Raw genomic sequence first — 19786 nt, forward strand, 5'->3', positions numbered from 1 at the left:
ATTGTAAGTCTCAAATTCATCCTGTCATGTCAGCCTATGGGGCTCCAAGCTGGAGAACAGGACAGACGACTGGCACCTCAAATTCACACAATCCTGTAAAACGCCATCAGAAGGAGCCACACTGACTTCACAGATTCATAGGCCGACTAGCATAAGAACAACGGGATGTCTGGTTTCACTACCACGTAACTACGCAAAGTAACAAACAAAAAAACAATGCAAATAACAACATTTATCAGCTTAGTTTAGAATGACACATTTACCATTTACCTGTGAAGAATAACATTTTATGCTGCACCTACAGTTACTTAATAAGACACAAATTAGTATGTATTATGACGGATAAGATTTTCTGTTTTTTTAGCATTGCTTTACCTGTTTGTTTTGAAATTCATTAAACCTTCCACTTACTCAAGGCCATTCGGATCAATAACTCATTCCTCCCGGGCCCATTCCCTTCCCATTGTTTACTGTCGGGTCATTCTTTACAGTCACAAATCTTGAAATTATTTTCTCCAACGTCAAGGCTGCATGAACATGTCATTATCAAGATGTTTGCTTCTTCAAAATAAACCTAAGACTCCACACTTTTCTATACAGTGAAGTTGTAATGCAGTGTAAATACTGTTTTCTCACTCAATAGATATATAATATGTTTGATAGTTACTTTTTTGACTCAAATTGGAGATTTTATGTTGGTGTTACATATGTCTGATATAATCAAGAGTTTTATGTTTGCCACTTATTAACGACATATACCAGTTTAACCTCAGATGTAATAATGAAATCTTTTTTTACAGATACTGTTTGCAGGCATTTTGCCAGTAAATATAGGTAGTTTTAATGTTGCATCTATGGATTGAGCCCTCCCCAATTATGGTGTTACAACAAATAGATGGTAAATAGCGTGATGGCCCCTCCCCCAAAACCTTGCTTTGCAGCTCTCCCTCCCTTTTGTCTCTCCTCATTCTTGCTTTATTCAGGGGGTAACACAGACTTTCCACAGCTGTAAGCAAAACAGCTCCATGCATGGGAAATACCAACTGTTTTCACAGATTATATCGATTTTTTTATTTTAAGATATCCTGCAGTGTCTCACATGAGTGCATTTAAAAGGTTTATCGGTATGTTGTTGTTTTAAACCCCCCAGTCATCAGTATGTGACTCCAGACTATAATCCCTTTTACTCTCATTCACAGATTGCACGTGAGCACATCTGTGAATGAACAGCCATTCATTTCTTCCCCGTGTAAGCTTGATGGTTTTTTATTCATGTGGGCGTTGTTTTATAGTATCAGTGTTCTAGATGCATTGTGGAATTAAAGAACTGAGAAATATATTATTTTCTTAGAATTTTTCTCTCTAAAATATGTTTTTCAGATTCAAATCTACTTGGCATAACAGCAGACTTGCTTTGCAGGGTCATTTTAAATATCGATTTTAAAGTATCTTCATGCCCAGATTCCCTAGCAGTCAGTGTTAGTTTATTTTTCCCAGCTGAATTAAGTGAAAGCCCATTTTTCCTAGTATTTGTCTTTGTCCATTAGAGTCATCTTCATGCATTGCTTCCAGCTGAGACACACCAGGGATCATGTTTTGGTTTGTTTTTGCTGTGGGTAGAGGGACACGTGGCTTGCTGATTCCTTGACAGTTTGACTAAAGTAATTCAGTGTTACAGTGCTGCGATGAGACATGGCTGGCAGGAACTGGAGCCTTTCAAGCTTTTACAGTGTGCTTTAATTAAATTAGTTTCAGCAGCTATAGGAGCGCTTACACTACTACTCTACATCCCAGTGATATGATATCGTAATTGTTTTTGCTGTGTCTCTCCCGGTCTGACCTGGACCTCTGAAATGTGGTTTAAATACACACTAATTCAATACAGACATGCAAAAATATTTGGTTTGGACAAACACAAATTAGATATCTTATCATAAAAAATCTGTCTTCTTTTAGATAATCCACATTTTGAAACCTTAACCAGCCATTAATGTTACTACATAGTCGTAGCTTAAATAATAGATCAAATGAATGAGGTTGTGGCTACGTTGATGGTTTTTCTGTGGAAGAGGACTTCACTTGGCTCACAGATAAATTAAATGTTTTTGTACAAAAAAAATAAAAAATAAAACTCCAGGGGCACAATTCTGAGCTTGGAGATGACACCATGGGACCATACTATAATTAACAAAATCGGACCAAGCCTCACATTCTCGAGTTAAATTAAAATTATTATACATTTCTGTGCATATATTTTTGCTGCTACATAAAAAATTGTGTATGAAAATGACCAAAGGCGAAATTGAAGATTTCAATCAAATCTTGCTGCACCGTCCATTAAGTTTTCCACATTCATAATGATGAGTATTTATGGCACCATCACAGCTTGCTCTTTGACAGAGTCTGGCAAGCCTTCAATCACCCACCATGATTTCCCAGATAACCTTTTGCAGTGACACCGCATGGTGCCCAGAGCTTCAGACAGATTATGATGATAATGCTATTTTGCAGCAAGGTTTTGTTGTATTTCATGTATGGTTTAAGACTTGCTCCATGACCTTAGATTATCTCTTTACTCACTGTCACAAATCTGACATAGTAAACCAACAAAGAGGGCAATTACGTTTTACTTAAAAGGCATAACGGGATTGCCACATCAATTTTCCACATTGTTTTCCGAAGTAGTAGGTATAAATAGATAAATGAATTAAAAATGTATAAATAAATGAGATGCAAATATTAGTTAAAACTCACATTTCAGTCATTTCTTCTGATTGCTATAACAAATTAAACTAAAGCTTACAGTGAAACCGTGCAATCTAGTTTGCCCACGCTTAATCTGATAGAATCTGGCCTGATCATTTACACTGATACTTCTCAGCATGAGGTTGGCAGTGGAGTGTTTATGTCCCCGACACGTGAGATAACTCCTGGTAAATGCACAGCAACCAACACTGCTGCTCTGTTCTGAGACAGAAAACGTGAACTAGCTTACATGGAAAAATAGCAGCATAATGTATTAAATTGAGTCACATCAGGACCGAGGCATGAATATAAACAAGAGCTCCATTATAAAGTACAAACATTAAAGATGACTGAATGATATGAATTATTCTCCGATGTATTCATATTTTAATACTGCTTCATGTATTGATATTCAAATGATAAAATGGTAACAGCCCCCAGTTTACATTTTCTTTAAAAACCCATTTAACTTAAACTCATTTTAGATGAATGGATGTTCTCAGAATGACATCAAAACCCTGCCGAGGATATTTAATCGCTGCCGGACTTTGAGTGCACTCGAGTATCTTGTCAGGACCGACCACAATGTGCGAAAACGTAGTTACCGCCTGGATTTCTCTCATCATGTTCCCTTCACATTGATTTTGTCTGTCTAGTTTTCTACTGCCGGCAATATCGGCTGCCTCCACATCCTCCAAAGGCTGCCGCAGATCACTGTATGACACCCACAGGCCCTATCACTACTGTCAAGGCAACTGCACAATAGCACATGGGAGTAGAGAGGCAATGATATGGATTCTCCACCTGTGACAGATTTTCTAAAAGTTATCTGTTTCCTAAAGTGTCTTGGTGAAATCGACCAAGGCTCTGTAGTGGTATTGTTTCCAGGTAACATATGGAGCATTGAAGTTAAGAAGAGTAAATTGCCTTTACATGAGAGCGATAACTTCTTGAGCTTGGGAGGAGTGTATAGATGAAAAGGGATAAAGCGCTTATTCAGATCTCTTTTAGCTGCCACTAATGTAGGAGCTACTCTTCCGCAACATTTCTAGCGGAGTGAATGGAGGCATTGGTGTGAAGTTATTTTGGCATTTTCATTGATATGTCCGTCAAAGGACAAACCTTTGTGTTGCAGTGATTTGACATGTGGCAGTTCTGTCAGGCCAGCATGTCGACTCTGATACTATTGTATCCCTGAGGATAGAGTAGCGCTCTCCCTCCCAGATTAAAGAGTTCAACAGCTCCTAGTACAACTGAATGAGAAAAGGAAGGGATCACATTTCCCCAGAATGGGAGGCAAAAAAAGCCTCCCTCCGTCTGAAAGTAAATGTCTTCTCATGTTTAACATTTTTTAATTGCACCACACTTATTATATTGCCCCAGCACTGTCAAATAAAGTGAATAACTGTATAGTTTCTATCCATAACACAAGTCGATTTGTAATCTTTACCTAATTTTGGAAATGACATTTATTGGCTTGTTAGACGAGTCTTCAGTGTTGTGAAGCTTGCACCAGGCTACACATCATGATGTTATGTCAAAGAGGAGACCATAATTGTGCAGCAGAAGTTGCTGACATGCGCAAGGTCAGAGAGCAAATCGGATAAGTTGATTTGAAGACAATTGGCCGTGGGAATAGAGATAAAGAAAGAGAGAGAGAGAGAGAGAGAGAGAGAGAGAGAGAAAGAGAGAGAGAGAGAGAGAGATGTCACCGTAACCTCTCAAGTAGTGCAACACCAACCAACAGCTCCCTGCTGCTGGTGGCTCAGCTCATATCAGTGTCACTCAGACACACCCCTAACTACATACATACACACATAGGCCAGGGCAAAAAAAACACACGATTCAATTTAAAATGATTTTCACTGCTATACTCTTGGCAGCAGTTTCTCCAAATGCAGGATATCAAGATTTCCATGTGCCACCACCCCACAATCACTGTCAGACACAAACGGTCGCCAGATGTTAAACTGGTGTGTGTGTGTGTGTGTGTGTGTACATGCACGTGCATGCGTGCGAGCGAGTTAAAGAGAGAGAAGACAGACAGTGAGAGAGGAAGCACTTGAGGGAAAACATTTATTTCACACCTACTGATCCATGTGTATGTGTGCTGCTCTTTACTCAGCCACCATCGACAAGCGCACGTTGAGCTGCATTGTCTTAATTATTGATAGTGGAAATAGAATCTAATGAAATTTCCAGCATCTTGAAACTGGAACTCTTCTCACTGCCCCTCACATGAGCACACTCTCAACCACTCCTATTTGTTCAATAATGTAAGATACTTCAGAGAGTGCAAAATGTAGTTGTAATAACATTTCAAGAAATATGGCTCTGCTAGCAAAACTTTATTTAAAAACTTTAAAATACTCACTTGAAAATAGGAAAGTGTGCAGCATACCCCTGCCATAAGTCCCCCCCCCCCCCCCCCCCCTCTACCTCTTCACATTAATAAATTGACAAAACGTTACTATGAATTCAGTAGAATGAAATCAAATTGAGAGTAAAATAGGAAGTGCATCACCTTTTCGACAGAGGAATAGCGAGCTCTCAAGCTTGAAATGAGAGTGAACTGGAGTAACCTAGGTTAGGTATGGAGAGAGTATTGCATCGCTCGGTGTAATGACAGCACAACTTTGTAGAAACAGTTGGTCAGTGGTGTATCAAAGTAATTATGAGCGTCCTCATCTGAACTCTCCTGAATGCCCACAGGGAACTGCCAATAGTCCAAACCTCAAGGTTGAAGAAGCCCAAAGATCTCATACATAAAAAGTGTGTATTATGCAGAATATTAACCTTTCTCCAGTACGCTGTCGATGAGTAACCACATTTATCCATCTGTTCGCACACATAATGGTGTTTATTTCATGACTAATATACTTGGTTGGACCAGTCATCCAAGTAGTTTACTGGACAATCCAGTCCAAAACAGACTGGTGTGGAGGTGACTTTGTCTGTGCAGAATCTTTAATCTTTTGGTTTATTGATTTTTATTATTTATTATGATACATCTGAATCCCCAGAGTAGTATAGTAGTTGTGCGTTCAAAAGAACCGGCACGAAAAATTGCAGCTTTGATCTGAAATTCAGTAGCCCCCCAGCATTCTGTGATTTTGGCAAATTCCGTGTATGCACTTGGTACCACACAGTGCTGCCATCCTGCCGAGCCATATGTGTAGCAACAGATTACCAGGTAGCCCTATTAATCCAGGTAGGCTGGAGGAAATGAAGCAGAGTGGAAAAATGTTAAATCGATAAGACCCGCGTTTTCCACTCAGGCTTAAGGCATATTGCTTGACTTTGACACAGCAGGCTAGTGAAACAATACTCCAGCCACGCAGTAGGCTTGTCAGGCTTGTCAGGCAGTTATATATAGGATCCAGGGTTTGGCCCAAGGACTTTCTGATGTGTATGTGGATGACTGGCAGCTCCGCTCAGGAACTCACTCTCACCTTGCCAAAGTTTGAGATTGTTTGCTTCCCTCGCAAAGCTGCAAGTCAGCACTTTGCTCCATCCGCTGTCTTTGGAGGATTAGAGAGCTGAAAAGGAAAGATGTTGTTTCTGTTGTAGTCCAATCATGACTTTAGACTTGAGTCATGGCGAGGGGGATTTATTTTCTAAATGTATTTCTAAAAGTAAAGATGGCACCTGATGTATCACATTAGGGTACGTTATCAGGATAAATTATCTTTTGATCCGCAGCCATCCTGATACACTCTGACTAAAGCTGTTCAAGTGTCTTTCAAAGGTGTGTTCTCTTATTACACTGCACCATGTAAACCAGCTCCATTGCCTGCTTATTAGATTTAGTTTGACAGAGAACATTCTTCTAATTAATGCTGCCAGCAGGCTGTGTGTATGTGCGTGTGTGTGTGTGTGTGTGTGTGTGTGTGTGTGTGTGTGTGTGTGTGTGTGTGTGTGTGTGTGAGGCAGTGTCTGCCTGTGCCTTCTTCAGAGTGTGCTGAACCAAGATCTGTGAATCTCATTGGTGTTTCGGTGTGCACGGTTGTCTGTTTCTGTGCTGGTGTGCCCCTGAGAAATGTAAATTTAATTTCTGTTTGCACAAGTGTGTGTGTGTGTGTGTGTGTGTGTGTGTGTGTGTGTGTGTGTGTGTGTGTGTGTGTGTGTGTGTGTGTCTACAGGATGTGTGTTGGTGTTTGTCTTTGACCCTCCGCCGAGGCAGGATATGCAGGCAGAAATTTGCATCGACAGTAGCACCAGGGATCTATTTGATCTGTCCACTTATTACACGTCAGGTGGCCTTCGTGCAGAGAACCTGGGCAGCTATCTCGTTTACCAGGGGGAGAGAGGGGGAGAGAGAGGGAGAGAGGGGGAGAGAGAGGGAGAGAGAGCAGGGTTACAGAGGCTGGAGGGAGAGCCAGTGATGGAGAGAGAAATAGCAGCAGAAAAAGAAAACAAATGAGGACCAGGTTGGATTTAATAACAGTGATAGAGGCAGATAGCGAGTGAAAATAAGTGAGTGATAATGGGAAATGGAGGGGAAAGAGAGGGAAATGGAAAAGATCTGGTATAAACAGATTTATTTGACTTCAAATGGCTTCATTTTGTTGTGCCTCATCACACACTTATGTATATCTTTGACAGTAATGGAAAAATTAAATGGAAGCACGCTCCAACTCATACAGCTAAAGGCAAAAGTAGATGTTCACATTTGGGTGCTGATTTAAAGCCCAAATAGACAGAAATGTGAGTCAAAGTGGAGGTTGATACAGGGAACACACACACATACAGATACTAATGCACACACACACACACACACACACACACACACACACACACACTCACACTGCACTGGCCCATCTCATTCTAGTATCGTTGAAACCCACATGCACTTCTCTCACCCTTCCTCTCTTTCATATTCAAATGAGTTAGCATGAATGGGTTTTAGCTGTTTTGTCCGACACAATGTAAAAACAACTTGATGTGAAAAGGCCGCACATGCAACATAACGCTGATTAACCTCATGACGAACAAACATAGTCACCAACAACTGAAGGCCAAATTGAAAATATAGCACACTCGAACCCTCACCACCTAATAGTAGTTAGATTTAGATATTTCTTCAGACAATTTTGGAAACACATTACTCATATGGATCAATTCTGAGCTGACAGAGCAGCCCTCTGCTCTCTCTTGTTGTCCTATTACACACACATGCACGCAAGCAAGCACGCACGCAAGCAAGCACACACACACACAGACCTAAGCATTGAGCCTCCTCTTTTTCTCAGGTTTCCCAAACAGGTCTAACCAATATGCTTTCTAGACCATAATACTTTGCAACTATGAATTATAAATACCTATGGTTTCCAAGCAGCTTATTTTTAGAGCGCACAAATGCATACCCTCTGTATACAAACACACACACATATACAGATTGCTTTACAAAGCTGTAGTTACATCCCCTCCTGCAGCACACAGAGGTTCCTCTAACCATTTTGTAGTGTGCGAGTATTGGACCTATGTTTTTGCATGTGTGGTGGAAGTGCTTTAGAGGATTTCATTTTTTGCATTTGTTTGGTTGGATATGTGCATGTGATTTGCAAGTCAGTGCGCACTTGTGTATGTGTTCGGCCTCACACACACACGTATATCATCCAACCAGAGGGGAGACTTTCAAGCATCATGAATTTGAGCTTTTTTTCCTGCTCCAGTACTCCACCACTTACAGGGGAAATGGCCCCTGAAGCAGCTGTGTGTTTGTGGATACACTGCAAAAAAAGTCCACCTGAACTTGTGGTTTTAGTGTTTAATCTTTACTCATTTGATATTTCACTTTTTGAGTTGAAAATATGCCCATTTTGAAAAGAGAAATTTCTCTCGCGTCAATTCAGTTAAGGGACTGAATCATTTCACTTCAGAAACACCTCGAAGTTGCTTTGCGCTGGAGACAAATTAAACTAGTACCCAACTTGGAATAGTTTGCTTTTCTCTGGAGCGCCTTCTTGTTTCCATGGAGACAGACATGAATGTTCCAATTTTAATTAGCAAACAAAGTGAATATGTCGTTAAGGAGATAAAGATAGACAGTTTATTAGTCAGTATAGACAGTTATTACTTGTTTTTATAGCTTTGTGGAGGGAAAAACAATAATTCAAAATGGTTATTTAGGGTTAAATCATATGATTAGTCAGCATTATAGAAGTATTCAAGATTTTTCTTCCTAAAGCTTGCCTTTTTCTTCCACTGATACTCTGACTTTGCCTTAGCGACAGTGCTTCCAGAGTGTTTTTGCATACTGTCACTAAAGGCAGAGGAGGCGGGGAACTGCTTGCCCGCTCTCTGACTGAAATGAATGGCTCCATCCACTCACAGTGACACTGATGTACTATTAGGGCCAGGTTACTGCTTAGCCCAGCGGAATCAGGGCTCTCCAAAACATAAATCAAACCCCCAACCTGGTGAAGCAGTCGCTCTGTAACATTGCTGCACAATAGGATCTGGATTCTGATATTACAATACAAGAAAACGACAACGACCAACGACAGGCATTCTGCAATTATTTTATTTGTGTGGCTGTGGCAGTTTGTGCACATGCAGTGTGCAATGGCGCATATATTTTCAAGCACACACACATTTGTGGGAAGAGTGAGAGTTGCAGTGGAGTGTGTCTCTGTGTTCCCCTTAGCAAATAAACACTGTAGGCTGGGTGCCTGCTGGGTGAGCTATAAATAGCCTCCTGGTGACAGCAGGACGTAGGGCCCTAATGTGAGGGAGAGCATCTCCCAGAGATGTCCACGTTCATTATTCACAACTTAATATACATTTCATTTTCCACACCAGTAATCCTAGGGATAGCTTCTCCACATCACATCACTAGCTCAAATGTATCAATGAAGCCTGAGCAATCTGAAATATGTTACCAGTCATCTGCTTTTCTCTGAATAGTAATATTTAATTGGAAGCTAAGACAAGACAGTGCATCATCTCTGTTAACCTCTTTCCTGCTGTTTGATTTATCAGGAACATTTAGACATGAGGCATTAGCGAAGAGCACAGTCGCATTAAATTAACCTCCCACTGTGGAGCCATCGGCAACTCTAACAGTGAGGGTTCAATAACAAGAGCAAAACATTTATATCTTGAGACTCAGAACATTAAGACACCAAATTGGATTTGTGAAACATTCCTGGTTGCTGTATTTTTGGGAAATGATTTCTGAAACATAGTGATTCATTTGGTTGTCTTGTCATCCAGGGTGATACAGTATGGAAGTAAACTGATGTTTGCACTGTATTTGACCACACTGACTGAACTATGCATTCCCTCCAGAGGCTTGCCTCTCAGTGGATCTTTTGACCTTTTCAACCTCAGTTCTCTGTTCCGCACACACACACACACACACACACACACACACACACACACACACACACACACACACACACACACACACACACACACACACACACACACACACACACACACACACACACACACACACACACACACACACACACACACACACACACACACACACACACACAGCTTTATCTGGAATAAGATGTTTGAATGTCAAAGCGTGTTAACGGAAAGTGAGTCTTGTTTTTTTACCATTTGGTTGTGCACAGAGAATAATAAAGTCATGAATTATAAATCAGGCATTTTGCCCTTTTTTGATTGATGGGCCCAAGTATTCTATAACTGAATGAAGTGAGTCATGCCCATCAAACACCAAGCATAAAAGTTTATGAGCCATTTCTAACTTTGATTTCATTTCCTTAGGTTCAAACTTCCTGTGCGCCACCCATATCATCCCTGTGAAGAACGAGGAGGGCGTGGTCATGATGTTCATCCTCAACTTTGATTACGTCCTGGAGGAAGGCAGCAGTGACTCGCTGGAGAAACTCAACCACACCTCGCCATCCAAAGCTGAGCAACGTGAGTACACACATATAAAGACTTACATAGAAGGCTTAAATATTCATGTACTGCATTGTGTGTTCATATAGTGTGAAAGATTTCACACATGCACTGAATGTATTTCAGCTAAAGATATCATTCGTAACAGGATGAGATTGGAGGAAGAATGAAAGGAGTGGTAACATTCAGCAAGTCATGACCTTTTGCCTTTAACCTTTTCCTTAATCCACATCAATATGTGCCTTTACCCAATCCCTCGACATGACCCTGATCTTAATGTTAGATGCTGTAATTGATGCATTGTTCTAGCTTCTTTACCTTGGTAGCACAGTGCTTGAATCCAGGCAGAACTTGTAGTGATCTCCAGCTTGAGCATTTGTTTCCTCACTAGGCTAGCTCCTTTGGCAGGTTGACACCAGCGTTTAGCAGACACTGATGTTTTAGCCTGCCATCATCTCAAAGGTCTGGCCCAATTATAACCCCTAGCCTGCCAGGATGGCCTGGTGAACTGCTGGAGCAGTGCTGGAGAGCAGTGTGTATCCCAGAGCTGTCAGTGTTACAGTGTAGAATGCCATTCCCCTGTGGTGCTCTGGAACGTGCTCCTGATGCGTCCATGTCTCTCTCTTTCTCTGTGTGACATATTAAGCAGCAGCATGGAGGACCAGAGGTCACCGCTACATGACTGTAATTGGACAAGGCCCCTAACAGGCTTTGTTGCCTAGAGTGTGTGGGGAAAGGAGTGGGGATGTGTGTGTTGAGTATATAAGCAAGTGGGTGTGTGTTTGTGTGCGCACCCAGGTTCTTGCGAAACCATGCGTGAACCATGTTTGTCTCTCACTGATAAGGCTTTTCTGTATCACTTTTAAGAGCTAATTGCTCTGCATGAGCACGAGGCCAATCCAAGATGGAGCATAGCATTATATATGAATTATACATCTATTTATGCCTATCTGAACATCTAAGTGGTGTCCCTGCAAATTTGCTGGTGATGTCCAGATTTGAATTGATAAGGTTGAGTCAGTGCTGAACATCTTCTTTCTCTGTTTCTACACCCAACCTCTGTTGGCTGTTGCGAGGATCACCAGAGAGAGTTGGTATTTCTTGGATTCATCACACCTCTCCCTCAGCAAACTCTAGAGACCTACTATTGCACTTTTTTTTACTTGCAAATGGATTCAGGTCACTAATGATGGATAATTTCACACATCACAAATGAGCAGACTCCTACAGATGTGAATTTTACTGTAAACACATGGGATTAGTATTGTAAGGCAGAGCTCTGCAGTATGTGAAGGAGCAGCTACCTTAAGATGGTGTGAGGTGATGATCCATGTGTTGCATTATCTAGACTCCTTCTGGGGAATGAGCAGCCATGCATTAGGTGCCGCTCGCTCAGCGACAATCTATTCATTCTGCAGCCATCTTGGATTCTCCCATTCCGCCTGGATGTGGCTGACTGGAGCACTTCCTTTGGCGAGTAATGTAATGGGCACAACCCCAGACCAGTGGTGTAAGGGCTAAGTGATGTAAAGATGTTTTAAATGAAAGCAAACTAGATTTACCTGAATAGCCAGCTCATTAAAGAATCCTCTTTCTGACCTATTTATACTGAACTTGTAGAAAACTCTAAGGTGCAAGTCTATGCAGCAGACCAGTTCCCTCGGGACAGTTGGCTGCCCAAAGCACACACCTGCCGTTCCTGGTCTTTGTCTCTTTATGATTTGTTCCATAAAGGAGGAAGCCTACAGTTCGATACATTTCTGAATCAGAAGACGAGGAAGTGAAAATGGCTTCTGTGAGAAAATCATTACTGAGCTATTATTTTCTTCCAGAGCAAATACAATGCACTGATGAAACAGAAGTAGAATGCAACAATTGGCTGCACTTTAAGTTACAAGTCAATAAGGTCCTATTGTCAAAAGGCCTATTTGAGATCACCAGAGAAGAAAAATAAAGCTTTCAAGTACATTTGGGAGCAGACGATTCCTTTCCCTCTATGTGTACTGTCACACCTCACTGGCTACTGTCTAATTAGGAAAGATCCTATAAAAATGTATTACTATTAACTCATTGCAGTCATACTTTAATTTTCTCACTGTAAATGAGTGGGGCAGAAATATTCACGTTATTCTCTAGAACTGGTGAGAAACAGGAGGACTGGGAGCCCAGGTAAACAGCCCTTAAAGAGGACCTATGATGCTTTTTGACTTTTATGACCTATAAACGTTGTTATGATGATTCATAGTCATGCTTAACCATACTAAATTATCAAATAATGACTTACATGCATTTCGACGTATTCCCTGCTGACCGTCTGGGGTGTCTGTGCCGAGCACTAAACACTATTCTAGCCAGTCGAGAAGTCACGTCTTCAAAGCGGTCTACCCTTTCATAATTCGTGACGTCGCATAAAACTTCGTGAAGTCCCCACGCGGATGTTTCCATGTATGGTAATGCTGTCACTTCCCTGTTCGCGTCTGCCTCGCGTCTGCCTCGCGCCCTTATAGGTCCATGCTCGCGCTTCCCGCCACTGAAAGTGTTCCGGAAGGAAGGTAACCAATCACAACGGAGTGGGGTTTGCAGGAGGGGGGGGGGAGGGTAGCGGAGATGGCCGATGCACAGGCGGAGGGAGCGGAGATTGCCGAAGCACACACACTCAAGTGTTGACAGGACGTGCTGGATCGCCAAAATAAGAGAAAGAGCTTCCCGAAAATCTACATAGTTTTTTGTGATGTGATTCGTGTCAGGTTGCTCTATAGCAGTGTAAAACAAGAAATTAAGACCAGAAAAGTAGTATAATAGGTCCTCTTTAAGGTAAAAGTCCACTACATGCAAATCAGTTAGTGCACAAGAGAAAGCGACTGAAACAAAAGGACAAAAAGCTGTTTTTGTCCCGCTTTTACCAAAAGATGAAGGCTTTTTGTTCTCTTTCCACGTCTCCCCTGACATCTGAATCATGCTCACATTACAGAGAGATTTCATTTCACTCTCTAACATGGGGATCTGAGGGCCCAATTAATATTCAATGCAAATATTGCTATCTCGTATCATAGCAACAAGGGGCCACTGTACGTCCATTGGTTGTGTACAGCCACTGGTTAGTTTTTGCAAGGAAAGAATGAGAGGGCGGGTTGGAGAGGGAGTGAGAATTAACACACGCACACACACATTAACACATAACCCAGTAAAAGCACTCAAAGGGCAGCATATTCCTGCAAGGTTCAGCCCTTTCGATATCACAATTAAATATAGCAACATACAATTTTCTCAGCACACACCATGAATGTATGACTGAAAATATAAGCTAATTAAAAGATTTGTGGCGTATATGTTTAACCTCTAGGCACAGTAATTAGAAACAGTGCTCCGAGTATCATGAACGCTCATGAGTTACCTTTCATTACTTTGTTAAGGTGTCATTTTAACCTCTGCTGCTTGTGTTTAAATATAACAGTTGGAAATGTTGTGTTGTGAAATGCTGGAGCTGCAGGATTCATTGGAAACAAACAAACAGGGTTTTGCTGTATTTTGTAGCCTGTTCAGATAAATTGGGTTGTGTGGTTTGGGATCAGCTGCCGACTGATGAATCAGATGGTATTTTTGATCTGTAGTCTCATCTGTCCCCTAGCGCCCATCTCAGACGAAGCAGAACTTTGTTCATGATAGAAACAAGAACGCCAACTCAACTTAATTTCATTTACATTAAGATGAATGACTTGTTTAGTCATACTGCACTGTAGATTTGAGCCCTGGCCTCAGATCTAGCTCTGAATCACCACTTAAAGGCAAATTATCATTTCCCTCGTCGTCATCAGAATCTGGCCAGAAAGAGAATTCATTTAAACACCCTACGCTGACCCAAGCAGACACTGAGATTTGTGTCTAAAATTAGTTTTCTCATCCTTCTCAGTGGAAGGAGCAATGGGGAAGGTAAAGGTGCATGCTGCTCCCTGCTGAGCCTCAACCATTAATTCTATTTTCTATTCTCCCACCTATTGTGTCCCCTAACACATACTTAGCGGTTCCACTCTTTGCAGATATTAAAGTTGAATGGGGGATGTCAAATGAAATGTGCTGCAGTTTGCCCAAGCAAATACACAAAGGGGACATGAAGATCATCATGTGGTGTGAGGGGCTTGCTCACCATATTCTTTCTTTGAATTCTTTTTTTTATGAAGGCACTTGGTTGTCACTACGCCTCCTGACAGTAAGGCTTGTTTGTCGATGACAGAAACAGTGTTCTGATATGTATGGCATATGTTCAGACGACTAAATGATTCACAACATGTTTTTCGGCCCATATGTGAGTGTGACCGCCTCTTGTATGACTTGTTTGCAGATATTGTTGGATGAAACTAAATGTGCCTATTTGTGAATGGTGTGTGTGTGTTCTGAGTGAATATAGCATAGCCTGTTCATCACAACTTCAAACAAAACTCAACTTACTATATTATTGTGTTTTTACACATTTTCCTGCATACAATTATCTAATAACAATCAACTGTCACCCTTAATATCCCTCTGTCATATTAATTTTCCTTCATCTCGTACGAGCTATCAATCACTTATTAAAATCCTGTTCAAAATCCTTTTTATGACTGACTCCTCAAGGCATTTCCGCCATAATAATATTTCAGCAAATGTCTTCCTCTGTGAATAATTGAAGGAAAGTCAAGATTGAAATTGTGCCTGAGGCAGAACGAGCATTTGTTTTGATCTTCCTGGCTGTTTTTAAGATAGCTGCATTTGCAGGCTTTTTAGAGCTATTGGCAAACAAGTACCAGATCAGCATGGATGATGAAGACTGCAAGCCAGTTCTGCTGCTAACACAACATTAAAACACACCACAAGGTCAGTGGGGGTTATGTGGATCCCACAGGCTCATTAAAAAACACAATAAATTGGGTTTCTATACTGTTTCTGCCCTCAAATAATTCAATAAACATCACCCCTTTGTCACTTTATGATAATTGAGTGACTTTGGTGTTCACTGCCTTAGATTTTATTTATATGGGATACCAATTATTGCCTTCAGGCACTCCATACTCAGTGTTATTTCTCACCATCAAATAATGTCAGGTGGGGCATGGAATCATTTGACAGTAATGGACTGAGTGTCTCACTCCCTTGTCAAATTCTCATTTCTCTCCTTCAGGGAAAGGGAGATTCTTTCGCTTCCGTTTTTCGGCTTTACCGCTCCTGGGCCTCAGCAAGCAGTCGCTGCCCCAGGAAGACCCTGACGCCGTCATGGTGGACTCCCCTCGCTATAGTGACGGCTCTGTGGCCACGCGCGACTACCAACTCCCCACCACCCGCGAGAGCTGCAGCCCCTCCTACGCCAACGACACACACGCCCTCATCGGCCCCAGCCACTGCTCCACCCCCGTCTCTGGGCCCCTGGACCACTCGTCTCCCAAGGGCCAGCCCAGCCAGGAGGACACCCTGGTCGCAGCTCCCTCAATCCCAGGCCTAACTCCAACAGCCTCCAGAGAGAGTGTGTGCAGTATTCGCAGAGCCTCCTCTGTACATGACATGGAAGGCGTTGGGTACAATGCCAAGATGTCGTTCAGGGACAGGCATGCCAGTGAAGGTAGGAATCTCCTGTTCTACTTTGCCCGAATGAACACTGTAAAGAAACTGTTTTGAAACAACACCTGTTGTTTTATCTCTATCCTATTCCATGGTTTGAAGTAACCAAATTGTTATTCAAATCCCCAAAAAAATCTATGTATTCTAAAACATGTTTAAAACTATCCAGGCATTTGAAAGTGCGTGTTAGGTGACCACTGCTCTAACAAACACACAATTTGCCAAGTGATGTAAGCTTATAACAAAGTGTCAGATGTGGTCAACACACTCAATTGCAGTCATTTTCATTAAGGGACCAATGAAGGAATTTATTCCATGTGACAATCACAGAGTATAACTTGGCCATATTAATAATAAACTCCCTGTGGTCCCAAAATAGAAGATTCTAGATGTGGCATGCCAGTCTCTTAATCAGTATTATAGTGAGTCACCATCTGTACTGTGTGTTATTGATCTTCCCTCAAGTCTAAGTCACTCATTAGCCCTGTGGCCCTCATTTGGTTGAGGGTAAAAGTGCCCCAGACTGGCCTTGTTTCTTACAGGCCAATCAGTCTAGCCCCATCTCTTTATCTGCTATCCTCATTCAAATAGCTCCCAGTGGCTGACATAGTCATATGTCTACTTCACAGTAATGAATTGTTCATGGGAGCAGTAGCAGGGCTTTAATGTCAGCCCTCATTTGTCATCATAGAAAACCAGAAATTCTTCTCTCATCTCCACTGCCCTTTTTTTTCTCCTCCAATGCCGTGTTGCTGCCATCAGACAATGGTCGCAATATTAAAGGTAACACACATCAGCATCTTGAGTTGCTAAACTTTAGCACGTTTATTTATTAGATACACTTGCGCTTGCTTTCAGCATGAGTTTTACACATGACTTGCAGTGGTGGTTGACTGCCAGTAGTGTGGTTGTAGTACGTTCCTGAGCAGGAGCCTGAAAACACCAGCACAGCACTAAAGGACTCTCAGTGCACATGACCTGCTGAACCCTAGCCAGTCGCCCAGGGGAACTCTCACACTAACCTCTGCACGCACTTGCATGTAACAACACATTACATCTCTTTCCTGCCCTTCGTTCATTGAAGAAAACCAATGAAGCTTTTCTAAGATGATACCTCCCACTGTCTGTAACCTCTGTTCTCTTCTATACAACCTCTGGTTCCTTGTTGCCATAGTGAAGGCAAAGAAAACCAACCATTCAACTTCTGCATGCATTTCTCAACATTATCTCACTTGCACATATAGTGAATTGAGGGATTAATGTTTAATTGTGTTTAAGATCACACAAGGTGTTCACAAAATGAAAGCATTAACCCCAATGGACGTCTCTACGTTTTAAAGAGCAGCGTGTGATATTTTAAGTAATGTTGTTTACCCCTGACTACTGACCCTTCAATCCAACCACCCTTCCATATTCCCACCTTCCTCTTTATCTCCCATTTCTGCTCTCTCCTGGTTTGCTATAGTGTCTCGCTCCTGGATGGCAGGGGGTATGGCTTCAGCTTTTATTTTGTAGTTATTTTTCCATGACTGCAATGATGTATCCTTACTGTGGCATGTATTGAAGCTGTGCATGCAATCTCTCGTCCTCAGCTGTCTGTTTCCCTTTCCTTGACAATCACTGCACTGTACTTTAAGAACAGGGTGAGGGCTAGTGCAACCTTTCAATGCTCAGCTGAATCAGCAATTCTTCTCTTTTCCGCTTTTATTATCACTCTCATTGGACCAAATGTCAGTGCTTGTCACAGGGCTGTCACATATTGTTGCAGTGTTGAATGCTTTCACAAGAAGGTAGGGAGTTAATTCTCTCAGCGTCAGTTTTTTTATTGAGGGACTATTTTGCTGGTTATACCCAGGCTTCATCAGATTCATCGGAGAGCAAGTTTGACTAACTGTGTGAATTCGCATTAAATTGTTCTGTTCTTTCGCCAACCGTGTTCTTCATTATCCTTTAATGAAAGGCCTGTTCACCATAGACGGGCCAATCAGAGGCTGTGGAGTTTGTATTTCAGTATCTGTTGTATACTGTGTGTTGTGCTGTGGTTGAACTCACTCCAACAGTAAGGGCCTGGGCCACTCCATGTTCACTAACCATGTCACTGCAATCAAAAAATGAACTCTAGACTATTATCTTCACAATTCAAAACGTCTATTAGAGCAACAGTAGCCAATAGTTCAAGATGTGGCAACATTTAATGAAGACATCCTCCCTCTGTCGCTCTTTGTTTCAGGACCACTCAGTCAGATCAAGTCCAGTCTGCTGGGCTCCACCTCCGACTCTAACCTCAACAGGTACAGCACCATCAACAAGATTCCCCTCATCACGCTGAACTTCTCTGAGGCCAACAACGAGAAGAAGTGCCCCTCCCCTTCCTCCTCTGAGAAAACCATCATCGCCCAAAAGGTCAAAGACCGCTCACACAATGTCACGGACAAGGTCACGCAGGTAAGGAGCTCTCTCTCACTGTCTATCAACCCTGCTGAAAACACTTTACTGTTGGTGCAGGAGGACAAATTATGAATGAATTATTTCTATGAAGGAGACTTTGAGTCATATAAAAATGTATTTTTGGAATAAGTTTCTATGACTTTATAATTGTTCCAAGGACATTATTAATATGATAATATTGCTGCTGTTTTCGACTGCAGCTGTTTGATAGATCATGCTGCTACTGCAGCAGGAGTTGGTATTGTCTCTCTTAAGGTCTGTGCAGCTCGGCCACATTTTGGATCGGGTCAAATTATCTTATTTTTTTAAAGAAATCATTTTATTCTGGTTATCATGGTTCCAGATGCTCTGCTTTTATCCCTTCGCAATTGCCTATCTCATTCCCATATACGATATTTCAAACGGCATCAAATGTTCTTTTGGAAATGAAAAATCCTTTGTAAAATAGCCATTTACAGCTATAGCCTGACTGATTATGTATTTGTAGGAAAATACTTGGCAGTCTGGCAGCAAAAAAACAAAACAATAAAAAAAGCAAACCATATGGTTAATATGTGTCTCCTAGACTTTGTATTTTTGTTGAAAGGTTTTTCCTTTAGAGGGTTCTGAGCAGATTGTAAAGCCCTTAAGGGAAATTTGTGATTTCTGATATAAACTAAATTTACTTTCTACTTATCAGCCAACACATACACTGCAATAAGCTAATATATTATATCGGAGCAGACAGCTTTAGTTTAGCCAAGTAGTCCCAAAAAAATCTAATTATTTTTCATCCTTAAAGGCCTATTTCACCAGTGGGAATATGAAGGTGTATTGAATTCTGAGATCCTATGTAGTATAAATGTGCAACAAAAAATGAAATTGGTTCATCCTAGCCTGAGAAAAGGCAGAAAGAGTGTTTTATGGTCTCACTGTCTAACCCTACATTTCTCTTTCTGTGATGTCACATTCCAATAAAACACAACATATTTTGTTTGTACCTGTGTTAATGTAATGTGTGTGTTACTTTACCCACATTCCCAACCCCTCTCTCTTTTATAAAAGCAATCTTTTGTATGACTCAGAGGTTATTAGTATCGTCACTATATACAATCCATCATCCAACCATCTGTTGGCAAGTTCT

General features: G+C 41.5%; 1 protein-coding gene across 1 annotated transcript in view; it reads left to right on the plus strand.

Moving 5' to 3' along the window:
- The window catches only part of LOC307269708 (voltage-gated inwardly rectifying potassium channel KCNH7-like), a gene marked incomplete at both ends in the record, with an annotated part of 56704 nt that overhangs the window by 9100 nt on the left and 27818 nt on the right, over nucleotides 1-19786 (plus strand). The window contains 5 exons of the mRNA XM_080052716.1: nucleotides 10489-10644; nucleotides 15782-16216; nucleotides 16978-16998; nucleotides 17681-17704; nucleotides 18446-18660. Of these exons, the coding sequence (XP_079908842.1) occupies nucleotides 10489-10644; nucleotides 15782-16216; nucleotides 16978-16998; nucleotides 17681-17704; nucleotides 18446-18660 (851 nt within the window). The remainder of the gene's footprint in view (nucleotides 1-10488; nucleotides 10645-15781; nucleotides 16217-16977; nucleotides 16999-17680; nucleotides 17705-18445; nucleotides 18661-19786) is intronic.

The sequence above is a fragment of the Ammodytes marinus genome, assembly GCF_949987685.1.
Source record: "Ammodytes marinus genome assembly, chromosome: 24".
In the NCBI taxonomy this organism is placed as follows: Eukaryota; Metazoa; Chordata; class Actinopteri; order Uranoscopiformes; family Ammodytidae; genus Ammodytes; species Ammodytes marinus.